The sequence below is a fragment of the Microcaecilia unicolor genome, chromosome 1, assembly GCF_901765095.1.
Source record: "Microcaecilia unicolor chromosome 1, aMicUni1.1, whole genome shotgun sequence".
Classification (NCBI taxonomy): domain Eukaryota; kingdom Metazoa; phylum Chordata; class Amphibia; order Gymnophiona; family Siphonopidae; genus Microcaecilia; species Microcaecilia unicolor.
Genome location: NC_044031.1, coordinates 125,197,505 through 125,213,534, shown reverse-complemented (window position 1 = coordinate 125,213,534; position 16,030 = coordinate 125,197,505). Strand labels below are relative to the sequence as shown.

General features: G+C 42.3%; 1 protein-coding gene across 1 annotated transcript in view; it reads left to right on the top strand.

Annotated features, from left to right (window-relative positions):
* Positions 1 to 16,030, top strand: part of MINDY3 (MINDY lysine 48 deubiquitinase 3) — a 468,791-nt gene that overhangs the window by 124,248 nt on the left and 328,513 nt on the right. Inside the window, exon 6 of the mRNA XM_030199997.1 lies at positions 10,390 to 10,504. Coding sequence (XP_030055857.1) covers positions 10,390 to 10,504 — 115 coding nt within the window. The remainder of the gene's footprint in view (positions 1 to 10,389; positions 10,505 to 16,030) is intronic.

Here is a 16,030-nt window from a genome sequence, read left to right as displayed (position 1 = left end):
TATATTACATCAGTGTAAATACATTTTCCTTTCCCTTTTACCAATTTAACCCACATTCTTTCTCCTTACCCCATTCATCCTGCAGTTCTGTCACTATAATACTATTCTTAACATATAACACCCCTTCTCCACCCTTTTTTCCTACCCTGTCCTTCCTGAATAGATTATACCCAGGTATACATATATCCTAGTTGTGGCTCTCTGTGACCGCCACTAAATCCAAGTTCGTTTCTATCATTGCAGCCTCTAGATCTAGAAATATGTTTCCCATACTACGGGCATTGGTATATGAGACTTTCCAGATGTTACTTTTTTTCCCCTTTTCTATAATGGTATTTGATGTCTTACCTCCCTGGGGGTTATTAATTACTTTGGGGCTTTTCTCACGCATCCCCAGCAGATTTAGTTTAAAGCCCTCTTTAATGTCTTAGCCAGTCTGTTACTGAAGACAGTTGTCCCTTCCTTCAAAGATGGACTCCGTCACCGTTCAGTATCTCTTGGAAAAAAAGACGACCACCTTTAGCATCAAGCCCATCTGCTTACTCAGCAGTTAAAAAGGAAGGGTTATCCCCATATGGGTTATACAATGGACATTACTTTGGCGGCCCCCTATGCACAGAGATCTTTGTTAGAAGACAAAGTGCATGACAGGTTGGATGTGTTTGCATGTATCATTACTTATTCTACTTTGGCTCTCCAGATGGCCCAGATTATTTGCCAGCATTAGTCAAAATCTACCAATCATCCTACATTTATGTCTGGCCCTTGTGTAGCTTTTATCAGGGTTACAAATTTGAGGGATGAGTTGGTACACTTCAATTGTAATTTTTGTAATACAGTGTCCTTGCAAAAGCTAGAGGAGTGTGGTAGCCGTGTGGTACCAATGTGGTATATATCATTCAGTGTAAAAAATGTAACGAAGGATGCTATATTGGAGAAACAGGCCAGATGCTTAAGACAAGATTCAATTTACATAGACATCATATGAACAATACAGCCAGTAGGGCCCCCACCCCGGTGGGACAGCACTTCACAGAACCAGGACACTGTACCAGTGATTTCACAGTGAGAGTACTGAAAGGTAACTTTAAAACTATACAAGAACGTCAGACCTTTGAAGTCAGAATGATTGAATATTTTAACACCCAACAGAAAGGACTTAACAAGGACCTGGGGTTCCTAGCCCATTATAAACCATAAAGCTGTATGTCTCTGTTGATCACCCCACCCCTCACCTATCCACACCCATCCTGTTAGAATATCAATGATATGCTTTGATGTCCCCATGCATACCTCCTACCCACCCCCATCCTCCCACCCTGTCAGACTGTCATAGTAATGCTTGAAGGTTTTCACTTATATACACTGTCAGCTAGCACATTTGCTTATTTCTGATCTGACGAAGAAGGGCAACCTTTGAAAGCTAATCAAGAAATGTATTAAGGTATGTCCAATAAAAAAGGTATCATCTTATTTTCTTTTCCATGTTTTATTTTGTTTGATTTCTTGCAAAAGCTAAATGTCAGATACTCTGCGACCCATGAAGATCCATATCACTAAACATAGGAGCCATTTAAATACTGATAGTGTGTCATCCATCATGCTTTTTCAGGCTTTTTTTTTGGGGGGGGGGGAGGGGATGGAGATCTACTTCATTTGGCAAGAATCTAAGTTTCAGACTGCATGAGGATTGGATGAGGATATCGAATACAATTGTATTCTGTGAACAGACTGGACTTATTACCTGATTTATAGTAAAGAAATATTACTGGGGTGGGTGGGGGTACATTTTATTCAAGAACAGTGTCTTAACAAGATCATTAACATCAATTGTGGGGTTTTTTTAATATGGATTTACAGGCATCAGGCATTTGTCTGAATTGTTACATGTATGTCAAATCAGTGACCATTGATTTTAGGTTGATAAGTAATTATTTTTTTTGCAATAGTGTCATTGGGGAGGAGTAATTTTACTGCAGTAGGAGCATAGGATTGCCATATCACCACTTTGAATGTTTAAGCAGGCAGTTTTGTTGGGGATGTGAGCAGCTTGATATACTGATTAAAAGCATTATCCATGCAGTATAATTTTCCTTAGCCCCCAAAACAGTGGCGGCAAGGCCTGGTGCAAGGGTGCATTAAGGGATTGCTCAGTGAATTGTGTCAGACAAGCTGGAATATTAGAGCTGCTTCTGATAAATTGCTTGATTATAGACTGCTTAATAGCATATTTTATGTGTTTTTTTTTATAAAAGTATAAAAGTTGGTACTTCATTCAGAGTTTTGCATGGACACTTTATTGATGGCACAAGTGATTTATTAATGCTGAATATAGGAGAGTATCAATGATTAGAAACAGATCTAGCCCATACTAATAGTTGATAGTGGCTGTGTTGATGGCTTGGATAAGAATGAGCACTATCTGAAAGGATTTATGTACTATGAAATCTTATGCATTATTATCCTGTGAGGTATTTTTTAAATGAGGCTATCACTTCAAAGTAATTGTATAACATCATTCATGTTCAGGCGCCTTCCCAAAAGAAAGTGGGGTACCTAAGGTAGTTACTTACTTACTGAAGGTTGCAAAGAATGCCAGTGAGGAGAAGTAGAATTTGAACTTCTCTCTGCTTAGTCCTTTGCCCTAAGTGAGTCTTATGTTTGTTTTTTAAGATTTTAAGGAAGTTGTAATTTGTTTTAGGTTTTTCTTAATGGACTTGAAATAAGATAGATGCTATGAATTATAGAAACTAGGAATATAGCAACAGGTAAGGCCCATTTAGTTTGCCCCATCTACTTGTCTTTGCAGTGACAGAGATCAGCCAGAATCCATGTTCAGATTAATAGGAGGCACACGAACAATGTATATTCTTAAACATTTTTCATAGCTATTCTAGGGAAACATTTCAGGAAACAAGTCCCACAAAAATAAAGAAAAAGGAATCTTGTTAGATATTCTGTAATCTGCCTACCCAGGCCGTTGAAAGTGTTTCATTTTTCCTAAATGGGGGGGGGGGGGGGTGTCATTTTTCTTGATGTTATAATTTGGTTTATATCTGAGCCTCCTTTTAGTGAATTAAAATACAAGTATGTTTCTATGATGCTACATATCTGCAGTGCTTTTTTTTTGTAGGAAAAAAGGTACTGGTATTCATTATGGGTGGGGTCACCACCTATGGCTCCACCCCTATTTATGGGTGGGGTTACCACATATGGCTCCACCCCTTTGATAGACACACCCACATTACCAACACCCCTTATACCAGCCATGGCGCTTACCAGTATAGGAGAAAAAAATAACTTGAATTTTTTTTTTCATTATAAATAATTTCTGTAAACTGTTACAGCTGCAGTAATACCCAGTGCAAAACAAGACAGCAGATGTAAATTCTCAAATTGGACATATTCCAAATACTAAAATGAAAATAAAATAATTTTTTCTACCTTTGTCGTCTGGTGACTTTGTTTTTCTGAACATGTTGGTCCCAGTCTCTGAATTTTCTGCTCTCTAGCTGTTCTCCTAACTGCATTTCCAGGGCTTCCTTTCCATTTATTTCTTTACTTTCCTCCTTTCTTCTTCATTTCTTGCCCTACATCCTTAAGTAAAAGCTCCATGGAATTGACTGGAAGAGGTGTAATGTGGATCCAGCTTTTGCCTATTTTCTCCATCCATGTGCAGTTTTTCTCCTCTCTTCCCTTTCCCTCATCTCCATCCATGTGCATCTTCTTCTTTTCTCTTTCCTGCCCTCCATCCATGTCCAGCATTTCTTCTTCCCTCCATCCATGTCCACCATTTTCCCTCTCCCCTCTCCTGTATCCATATCTAGCAATAATTCTCTCTCCCCTCTCCTCCATCCAAGTCCAGAATTTCTCCTCTCTTCCCATCCATCCATCCATCCATGTGCAACAATTCTCCTCTCCTCTGCCCCCTGTCTTCCCTGCATCCATGTCCAGAAATTCTCCTCTCTCCCCTGCCCTCCCCTCCATCCATTCATGTCCCACAATTCGCCTCTTTCTCCTGCTCTCCTGTTCTCCTGTACATCTATTTCCACCATTTCTCCTCTCACCTGCCCTCCCCTCCCATCTATGTCTAGCATGTCTCCTCTCTCCCCTGCCCTCCCCTTCCATTCATGTCCAGCAATTTTCCTCTGCCCTCTGTCCTCCACTGCCATCCATGTCCAGCGATTCTCCTCTCCTCGCTTGTCACCCTTGCCCAGTGATTCTCCTCTTCCCTGTCCTCCCCTCCCATCCATTGTCCAACGATTCTCCTCTCTTCCCTGCCCTCCCTCTCCCATCCATATTCAGCGATTCTCCTCTCTCCCCTGCCCTCTCCCATCCATGTCCAGCGATTCTCTGTCCCCTGCCCTCCCCTGCCATCCATGTGCAGCGATTCTTCTCCCCCTGTCCTCCCCTGCTATCCATGTGCAGCGATTCTCCCCCCGCCCATCCTCCTCCTCCCTCTGCTTGCCTAACTGCTTGAGAGCCCAGGCCACCAGCATCAACCAGTGCTGCGATTAAGAGAGGCTGCCAGCATCAGGGCCTTCCTTCTGTGAGTTTTGCCTACTTTGTTTCAACTGCATAGGCAGGACTCGCAGAGGGAAAGCCTCGATGTTGGCAGCCTCTCTTAATCGCTGCACTGCGCTGCCGATTCACAAAAAAAAAAGTAAGGAGGGAAGAGGGGAGCTGAGAGGAAGTGTGCAGCACTTGCCAGGGAAAAAAAGGTGCCACTACACCGTACCGGTGTGTACTGGCACAGAAAAAGCCCTGCATATCTGGCAGTTAAATGGTGAGCTATTTCTGTACTGCACATAATATTTGAAAACAGAATAAATGAAGTGGTACAGCCTGGTACGAAAGAAAATGGAAGCTTTTTAATTTTATCAGTACTTTGGTATAACTAAATTATGTTACTTGTGCAAAAATGAAAGAAAAAATTAAAGCAATAACTCTACAGTTTATCTGAAATAGTTTGGATATTATTTTGACCAAAATCATTTAAATTTTATAATGAGAAGAAATAAGCATTTAAAATTAAGGAAGCTGCTCCTGTGTGGCCATTGTAATGCTGATTTTTAAAAAAGAGTTCCAGGGGTGATCCAGGAAATTACAGACTTGTAAGCCTAATCTCAGTTCCGGGCAAAATAGTGGAAACTATTATAAAGAATAAAATTACGGAACACATAGGCAAACATGGTTTAATGGGTCAGAGTCTACACGGGTTCAGCCAAAGGAAGGCTTGCCTCACCAATTTGCTTAATTTCTTTGAAGGCGTGATGTGGGTAAAGGTGAGCCGGTTGATGGTAGTGTATCTTGATTTTCAGAAAGCTTTTGACAAAATTCCTCATGAGAGACTCCTGAGAAAATTAAAAGTCATGGGATATGAGGCAATGTCCTTCTGTAGATTAGGAATTGGTTATTGGACAGAAAACAGAGGGCAAAGTTAAATGGCCTTTTTTTCTCAGTGGGGAGGGTGAATAGTGGAGTGCCGCAGGGATTTGTACTGGGACCGCTATTTAACTTATTTATAAATGATCTGCAAATTGGAGTGATGAGTGAGTTGATTAAATTTGCAGATGACTCAAACTTATTCAAAGTTTTCAAAACACTTGCGAACTTTGAAAAATTACAGGAACACCTTAGGAGCCTGGAAGACTGGGCATCCAGATGAAATTTAATGTGGACAAATACAAAGTGATGCACATTGGGAAGAATAATCTGAATCATTGTTACCTGATGCAAGGTACACCTTAGGAGTCAGCACTCAAGAAAAAGATCTAGGTGTCATTGTTGACAATATGCTGAAATCTTCTGTCCAGTTTGCAGTGGCGGTGGCCAAAAAATCAAACAGGATGCTAGAAATTATTAGGAAAAGGGTGCAAAACAACACCAAGAATATTATAATGCCTTTTTATTGCTCCATGGTACAACCTCACCTTGAGTATTGCATTCAGTTCTGGTCGCTGTATCTCAATAAAGATATAGCAGAATTCGAAAAGGTTCAAAGAAGAGCGACCAAAATGATGGAAGGGGATGGAATTCCTCCCATATAAGGAAAGGCTAATGAGGTTAGGGATCTTCATCTTAGAAACATGGAATGAGCTTCCTCAGGAAATTAGATCTCAATCATCATATTAAGCTTTTAAGAAAGCTTTAAATACATTTTTGTTTTACTGACAGTACTTTGAATATATGGTATGAATGTTTTTGTTTTTTTTAACTAGGTGTATGGGATACAGAATTACTTCTGTTGTAAAATTTTTGTTGTAGTCTTCCCCTTAGATAAGTAAGTTACTCTCTTTTTGTAATCTGCTTTAAATCCTTCGGGAAAGCTGACAGTATATAAAGCAAAAATAGAATAGAATAAAAAGAATAATTGAGCTCTACAAAATTTTGAGTGCCATAGAATAAATTTTCACTCTTTCAATATGTACAAAGACCAGGGGACACTTAATGAAATTACATGAAAATACTTTTTTATGTTTGAATATTTTTATTAAGTCACCAAACAGATCACATGTATCGGAAGCATGGTCATATAAAAGCAAACATCTATACAGAGTCCAAAAATGCTTTGTTAGCCAGTGAATGGCAGTACAGGCATATCGGCTAATAAGTTATAAGTCTTTTATGCTGTCTTTTTTAACACACAAACGATCGCATTTCTACACTTTGTTTCATTATTTTGATGGTGTTATAGTTTTGTTATAGTGTGACCTATTGGCTTATATCTCTGTACTGCCATTCACTGGCTAACAATTTCCCATTGTCAACTAGATTGGAATATCTGACTCCTGAGGCAGGCGCTTGCCATGCCGAAACACAGGACTGCGTTGAGTCCAGTCTTCTTGATATTTTGGACTTATCAGCCTTTGTATCTTACATATTTTTAGTGTTGTCAATAAATTGTTTCCCTAGGTTAGATTTTCATTGGTCTCCCCCAATTGTTTTTCTTTGTTCTTGTGTTGTGCTTTGGGGGCAATCTTCTTTTTTTCATTGGCACAAATGATATTGCCAGGTACCCCTCCAAATATATTTCAAAAGTGACTTCATGGCTCTAGGAGAGAAGGTGAAGCATACAGGTACACAGGTGGTGTTCTTGTCAATCCTCCTTGTTGAGTGTAAAGGCCAAGATAGAGAAGCTTGCATCTTGGAGATGAATATGTGGCTGTGCAAATGGTGTCATCAAGAGCATTTTGGCTTCCTGGACCATGGGTGCTTTTCCAAGGGCTGCTGAGCAGTGATGGTATCCATCTATTAAAGAAGGGATGAAGTGTCTACAGTAGCAGACTGATTAACCTACTGAAGAGAGCTTTAAATTAGAATCATTGGGGCAGGATGATTAAAGCCCTCAGGTAAGTACAAGCCTACAGGTAAGTGAAACATTAAATACCTCTACACAAATGGGAAAAAAGGGCAACGTCTGGAAAGGAGTATATACTAATGCCAGAAGTATGGGAAATAAGGTTTTAGATCTTGAGGCTGTAATGAAATAGGCTGATTTGGATTTATGGTAATCACATAGACATGGTTCACAGAGAGCCATATCTGGAATATAGTTATACCGGGTTATAATCTGTTCAGGAAAGACCTGGTAGGAATAAAAGGAGGGGTAGTGGCATTATATGTTAAAGATAATATTAAAGCCACACGAGTGAAGGACCTACAGGATAAGAAAGAGGCAATTTGGGGCAATCTGGAAAACGGGAATGGCAAATATATTTACATTGGTGTGGTATAGAGGCATCAAGAGCAATTTAACAGAAAATGTCTGTAGTGTGATGCCCACAGATTTCTTCCCTCCACTGTTTCAGCTGTCATTCTAGGCAGTACCGGCAGCTCCTGGCCACCCGTTAAATTTTCTACGGTAAAGGTATTTAATATAATATGTAAACTGCTTTGAATGTAGTTGGAAAAACCACAGAAAGGCGGTATATAAGTCCCATTCCCTTTCCCCTTTACCGTGCATCATTAGGAAAAAGGCTGTGCATTGGTAGGAAAACCTGTGCGTCACTAGGAGAGGAGATAAACTAAAAGACTGCAAATCTGAAACCTGGTGGCCATGAGGCAACCTATTAAAAACATTAATAGTCAAATCATGGTTACCAGTATGCGAGGAAGGGGATGGGTCTCTGAAGGGGTTGACTGAGGATGGAAATGGGGTTAAAAGATTATAAAAGAGAATAGGACATGGGGTATTGGGTAACAGATGGAAGTATGGCCTGGAGACAAGGGAAGGAAGAAGAGTCACGGATGGAGCTGGGGTTGTTGAAAGAATGAGGAAGGTGAGGGTAGATGAGGCCTAATAGGATGAGTAGAGGATGGGAATGACTGAGTAAGGAAGTGGGTGAAAGAAGGGAGGGGATAGAGGAAGGTGAGAAACTGAGGGACAAAGGGAGTGCTGGAGACAGAATGAGGGAGATGGGAAAAGCCAGTTGGTTGATGAGACAAATCTGTGAAAAGAAGACTAAGGACTAGAAGGTGAGAGAGAGAATGACAGTAAAATCAAATGGGTGGATATAAATGCAGAGAAGAGAAAAGTGGGGGGGGGGGGGGGGGGGAATAAAACAGAATAATAGATTTGTTCTTCCTTACTTAATTTTTAAACAAAAAGCTAAGAAATTATTTACTTTGGTCTTATAAAAAGGACATCCCATCAAGCTGTGCATTACAACTTGGAAAACACAAATGTCATTCAGCTGCAACTGTTCTATTGATGCTTTTGCTTAGCCATTATTTCCAGGACTCCTCTATATACAAACACACATCTGGGAGACAAAGAGTAACCCCCCCCCCCCCCCCCCCACACACACACACACACCTCCCCAAAAAAACCAAAACCCACATGCCTTTTACATCCAGACTGGAACCACAGAACTGGAAAATGCACATTTAGACTAACTCTGGACTTTTGCATGAAGGTAGCTCTGCCCTCATTTTTAAATATCTCTCTTTTAAATAGTAATAATAAGCAATATTAAGTGCATGTTTATAACATACCACTGCATTCCACAAAACAAAAGGAGCAAGTTCCAACAAGCCATCTTTCTCTTTTGATCTAGGCACAGGGAAAAAAAATGTAAATGCTCCCAGGTTTCAACCTAATTCATGTTTAATGTGGGATATAACTGCCATAAGTAAATAAATAAATAGAAATTCTGAATGTTTAATCCTGATTCTCATAATACAATGTCTGTTTTAGTGGCCCTTTACCGGGAAAACAAATATCTGCACGAATATAACACGTGCTAGGGTGTCCCTATAACCAGCCCCTCCAAATGACACACTGATTACGATTTATAACAAATTACTGCTCTACCTATGAAACGTTATTCTGTTATTATACTTCCTCTGTGTACATCCATAAGCTGAACAAGCTGGCAAGTTTGAAAATATAAGTAATTAAATTAAAATGCTACCAACAACACATGTCATCTCCTGTTCTCAATCTTGCCTCCTTAATTGGCCAAATCTCTCTCACTCTCTTGCTTTCCACTCCCTCCTGGTCACTCACTGACAGGTCTGCGGAGGCATGGAAGAAAGAACTGCAAGCTTAGCTTAGTTTCCCTGCCCTGTTGCTCAGTCACTGGTTCGCCCCACTGCCTGCCTGGTGCCTTGGCTGAGAACAAAATGAAGCTGCTCAGGGTCATAGCTCTATGTGCGCCGGCTGCTGCCGGTTTCCCTCCTTCGCCCTCCCATGATGTAGCTTCCTGTTTTGCGGCGGGCAGAGGAAGAGGGAAACCAGCAGTGGCGCACATAGAACTATAATGACCCTGTTCGCAGCTTCATTTTGTTCTCAACCAAGGCACCAATGTGAACCAGTGAGGGACAGGGAGGGGAAGCTAAGTTTGCAGTTCCTTGAGGGTCTGGGGAAGACTAAGCTATGGCACATAGGCCCCATTTTTTAAAATTTTGTTTTGGGGAGTGACTGCGCCCTCTGCGCCCCCCTCCCAACTACATCTCTGCTTAACTGATCACCGGTCAGGAAGCTGCAGGGCTCGATCAGTTCGCACTGAAGAAAGCATCATGACAGTTGAAGAACCAGGTAGTGAAGTGACATCATTTAGGTGAGGTGGGCAGTGTAAGTGTAGACTTACTGCAGATTTATTCAGGATGATATGTCCCAAAGTTTATTGAGATTGGTCCAGTTTTGATACAGTTATGCAGAGAAAAACTTTGTATAGTTCTTTTTGAAACTCAATGCAAACTGTTGTCAAATTAACAAGAAACCCCTGCAAGGCAATCATTGTATCAGATGAAAATAAATAACTGTTAGTTTTTCAAGTTCTAGTAAATACAGCTCCCTTTTTCCCTCAGTTTTTGACTGAATACAATTGGAAAATACAGTAGCCTTGCACCCGACCTTGTACTTCTCATTGTTTTTTCTTCCAGGAAAAGTATATTCAGGAGTTTTGCTGAACTCAAGGATGCGGTTTGGAATCGGTTCTCAATCTGGACAGATAAATTTGGAGTATTGCTTTTCCTGTACTCTGTGATTCTTACAAAGGTTTGTAGACATGACTACATTTCTTCCAGCTTATGTTAGTCAATTTCTTCTCCATCCCACTTCCTTTGTATAAATTGCATTCTCTTAACTGAAAGATGACCAAAAAGAAAACTTTCACTTGGGCTGATCCCTCTCTCTCCATCTTGCTTCTACTCTTTGGTGACTATGGGTTGCTCCAACAGGAAGAAGTTATCCTTGTTTTTGAACTGACAAGTTCTTCAAAAGTTCAACAGCTTTATATTTTTAGACCTCAATGCAGAGCTGGCCATTTACATGAGATTTAGAAGAATCAAATGTACTCAAGTTTGCCAGGTTATACTTAAGATTTTCCTTGTTTAGTGCAGGCTTCTCCAAGTTCAGTTCTTGAGGGCTGGAAACAGGCCATGTTTTCAGTATATCCCTATTGAATTTGCTTGCCCACTACATCCATTGTACCATCCATAGAAATAAAACTGCTGTGAAATCTGAATTAAATGTGAAAGGGAGATCAATCAGTTAAGGGGACACTGACCACAGTCTCTGGAGCCGGGTGCAGGACCACAGAAGACAAACAGAAATAAGAATAGAGGGGTGGTAGTCCCTAAACAATTTTCAGAGGTCTGTGTTCGTGAGGAGCTGGCTAAACTAAATGTGGACAAAGCAATGGGGCTAGATGGTATACATGCGAGGGTACTGAAGGAACTTAGGGAAGTTCTAGCAGCTCTACTGGCTGACCTCAATGCTTCCCTGGAGTTGGGAGTGGTCCCGGAGAACTGGAGAAGTGCAAATGTGGTTCCTCTCCACAAAAGCGGAAGCAAGGAAGAAGTTTGGAACTACAGGCCAGTAAGTCTGACTTATGTAGTAAGTAAACTAGTGGAGATGCTTTTAAAACAGAGAATAGTAACGTTTTTGAAATCCAGTGGATTATAGGACCCGAGGTAACATGGTTTTACTAGAGGCAGGTCTTGTCAAACAAATCTGATTCATTTCTTTGATTGGGTGACTAGAGAGTGATTAATTTCTTTGACTGGGTGCCCAGAGAGTTGGATCAAGGGAGAGCGCTAGATGTGGTGTATTTAGATTTTAGCAAAGCCTTTGACACGGTTCTGGGTAGATGACTAATATATAAACTGAGTACCATCAGTATGGGCCTTAAAGTGATTGACTGGATTGGGAACTGGTTGAGTGGAAAGCGACAGAGGGTAGTGGTAAATGGAGCTTGTTCTGAAGAAAAGGATATTATCAGTGATGTGCCACATGGTTTGGTTCTTGGGCCAGTTCTTTTTAACATTTTTGTAATTGATATTGCTGAAGGGCTGTCTGATAAGGTTTGCCTCTTTGCGGGTGATGCCACAATCTGCCATAGGGTAGATACCCCTGATGGGATGTGTGAGGGGATTTATAGAACACTGCCCGTCACCCTTGAGAATAGTCCCACAGGTAGTCTGAGCCACCTTAAACCTTCTAGGCCTGCCCAAGGAAAACGTAAGACTGGAGGGGTGGAGCTGAAAGGACAGGAACCAGGAAGTATAGAAGGCAGGGCCAGAGGGGGGGTTAAGGAGGCCCAGGGAAGGAAGAGGTGAAGCACCCGCATGTGCCTTTATGACATATGTCTAGCTACTGTGACCTGACTAAGACAATCCAACTTTTGATTTTAAGACTTATAAGCCTTGTTTTGAGGTCTGGGTGGGGCTAGACCTGGAAACCCAGAGAGAATGAGAGCAGAAACTTACAGACTGTGTTTGGGGCATGGCAATCACAAGCTACAGACTGTGTGTTTTGGGCCCTGTCAGCTTCGGCCCTGGTTAAGACACTGTTCTCTGACAAAGAGAGACTTTGTTCCTGTGACTGTGAAGTAATAGGCCTCAGATTGGCGTTTAATAAAGCCCTTATTTCATGTTTACATCCTTCTCCGGCTGTGTTATTGTGAAGACCCAACCTCAACCCTCGCTTATAGTATCACATGTAGTGAGAGTGGTGTGATTTGAAACTTACCATGTCTGAAGAAGTTGGATCCTTGACCTCTGGGTCTCTGGGCCTATCAACAATAAAATGCTGGGACATTGGCCAAAAGGGGTTAGCCCTGTCCTAGTTAGAGGGGGGTGTATAGTTAGTGCCAAACAGGTAGGTCTTTTTGTTTTCCTCACACAGTGCTTGTTTCTGGGCGAGGCTGCTACAGCAAAACCTGGAAAGGCTACTCCAGGCCTTAGTGGAAGGCCAGAAGCAGCAAGCCTCTCAAAGATCTCTGGAAGCCCAACAAAGCTCCCTGACCATGGTGACACAAGCCTTGGAGTCTCCTAGGTTGCACCCTCCGGTTCCAGTGTTACTGAAGATGGTACCAGAGGACAGCTTGGACTATTTTCTGACCAATTACGAAAGAACTGCCCGCCTTGCTGGATGGCCAGAAGCATCATGGATAGCTTATCTGGGGAATTTGCTGACTGGTAGCAGCCAGATGGCATTCAAAGAAGTAAAAGCCGCCATGCACCCCAGAGGCCTACTGGCAGCGTTCTGGAAGTGGTCCCTTCAAGTTAAAGAAAACCTCCAGAGTTTCTTCTACCTACTAAAGGAGGTGGCCTGGAGATGGCTGCAACCAGAAGGCAAGACAGGCCCAGAGATCAGAAGAGTCAACCTCCTGGAGTCCTTGAAGGGTTACCCCGTCTATGAAACAATAGGTGAATTAGCACCCTAAAATGACCCCAGAGAGTGCTTTAGAAATGGCCAAAGCCAAGCACAAATAGAGTCTGAACTCTAGAAATGGGCTGGAAGTCCTGGGAGGAAAAGAGAAAAGGTTGGACTGGACAACCAAAGGGATCAGGGTTGGAGCAATGGAAGCCTTTGTCCCCATGAATGCACTGTGCACCCTTAGCCCAGTTGTGGGATCCTTACTCCTCTACCTGTTTCAGATGTGGGGGAAGAATTCATACAGCTAGGGACTGCCAGGATCTAGCTGAAGATGCCATGGATGTGAATTTGCTTTCCACACACAACTGCAATTTTGTGGAAGCTTTCCATCCAGAAAGCAGGAATTGTGTATTACAAGTTGAACTAGAAGGACACCCATACCAAGCACTAGTGTACTTGGTAGTGTCAAGACCCTTGTTCATGGACAGATTCTCAACAGTCTTCAATTGAATTATGAGCAGACTGTGACCCTAATACGTGTATATAGTGACCAGAGGCAGTACCCTACATCTCAAGTATCAACATCTCAAGTATCCTTTAAAACACCTGTAAGGCAAGCTCAGCTAGAAGTAGCAGTCTCTCCTTGGCTTCCTTACTCAGAAGTTTCGGGCAGGGATTTTCCAAATTTTCCAAATTTCCACGCAATCTGGGCCCACCTGGTGGCTGACCCAAAGAAGGAGGAGGAGGCGTTCCTGAGATCTTCCCGCCTGCAGGACCCTGACTTGTATACTGAAACCAACTGCTCAAGCGAGTCAAGCCTGAACCTACAACCAGAAGGCAGAACAGTGAACCTTTCAGCACTACCTTTATGTTCAGAGTCAAGAAGCAAGTGTGTGCCCTGTTAAAAGTGAAGACCTTGCAGACATCCGTTTATCATCCAGAGACAGATGGTCTGGTTGAATGATTTAATAAGAATCTAAAACCGAATGCTGAATAAGTTTGTGGCAGAAGACTGGAGAAATGGATTCTCCCTACCGTATGTACTGTTTGTGATCCGGGAGGTGCCCTTCCCCAGAGTTGGACAGGATTCATTTCCATTGAAACTGTTATATGGGAGGAAACCTAAAGGGAATCCTGGATGTGGTTCTGGAAGCTTGGGAAGAGGAACCCAGCCCAAGAAGAAACTTGGCCAAATATGTGCTCACTATGCAGGAGTTGTTGGCAGTTCTTACTGAAATTGAGCTCAGCTGTTGGTACAGCCTATACTGACTTCTATCATTCCCCTCTACATATATTTTGGTTGTGTATTTGTTGGCAGTCTCTTGTAGCATCTATTTATGTATAGCAAAAAAACATTTCTATGGGATTGATTTTGTTTATTAGACTTTATTTGGATTTATCTCTCCCTTTGGGGTTCATAGACTGTGAAGAAATTATTCCACCCTTGCAGGAGAGCAGAAGAAAGCTGGGAGGCAGCCAAGCTCTGCTTGGAAAATGCTCAAGCGAGTCAAGCCTGAACACTACAACCAGAAGGCAAGAACAGTGAACCTGTCAGCCATGGAACAGAGTTTTAGTCTCTTACCCTCCTTATGCAAGTGGCAGGGACCCAATGAAATTATGAAGTGGGACAAGTCGAAAATTTTCCATCTCAAATTGCTAAATAAGTCCCTATGACTGCAACCTTGGTCAGAAGTAAGACTTTGGGCCAGAGGTCTTAGTCCCGGCCCCTGCAAGTTCCTTTGACAGCCAACTTTCTGTCTCCCAGAAGGCTGACCTAGGCAGTTGGTACACCAGAATCCATTGTGTTTTCCATAGTGCCAGGCTGCACTCACCTTGCAACTCATGATATTATCACTGAGCTTGGAATGGTAGGTCTGTCAATGTTCCTATTGAATCCCAGAAGCCTGGCAACAGGCCTGTGGAAAAAAGAGTCACTGAATGCTGGAAACTGGATAGCATTGAGGAACTAACCAGTAATTGATCATCTCCATTGTGCTGCTTCCAAAGCTGGATGGGGCATCTGGTTTTGTATTGATTTTGGGCAGGTGAACACTGGCTCTAAACTAGAGGCCTACCAATGCCAACAGTGGATGAAACACATTGAGTAACTGGAAGGGGCTGATCATTTCGATCCTGGACCTGACCAAGGGATATTGGCAAGCATCCCGCACCCCAGCTGCCAAGGCGAAGACAGCCTTTCAGCACCTCAGGGTTTGTTCGAGTTAATGTTTATCGTTGTGCTTCACGGAGCGCCAGCTACCTTCCAGCACCTCTTGGACTGCCTCTTTAAATTACATGGCAGTTATGCTGCTGCCTACTTAGACAACATAGTCATTTATGGTGATATTGGAGAATGCATATTATCCAGGTAGAAGCAGTACTAGATAGTTTATCGACTGCTGGACTGACAGTGAACCCAAAGAAATGTTTCTTGGGTAGACAAGAGGTCCAATACCTAGGATACTCGATCAGGAGAGGACAAGTGAGACCCCAGATCTGGAAAGTAGAGGAAATCACCCAGGTACCAGTACTCCAGATGAAGAAACAAGTGCGAGCCTTCCTCGGGCTCATTGGTTGTTACCACCAGTTTATTACAGGGTTTGCTGAGAAAGCAGAACCACTAACCTGCATCCTGCAGATGAAGGCTCCAGAAAAGGTATAATGGACTGAAGAGCTGGAGATTGCCTTCCAAAACCTGAAGAGGGATATTTGACAGAGCAAGTGCTGGTGTGTCTGGACTTCAGCTGGCCCTTCATCGTGCAGACCAATGTGTCAGAGGTTAGACTTGGGGCCGCACCCAGTGGCGTACATTGGCCGGAAGCTGTTTCTGAGAGAAAAATTATGTGGCAATTGAGAAGGAAGCTGTCAAGTGGACCCTTGAAACGTTCTATAGTATTTGTTGGGGTGATACTTCCTGCTGGT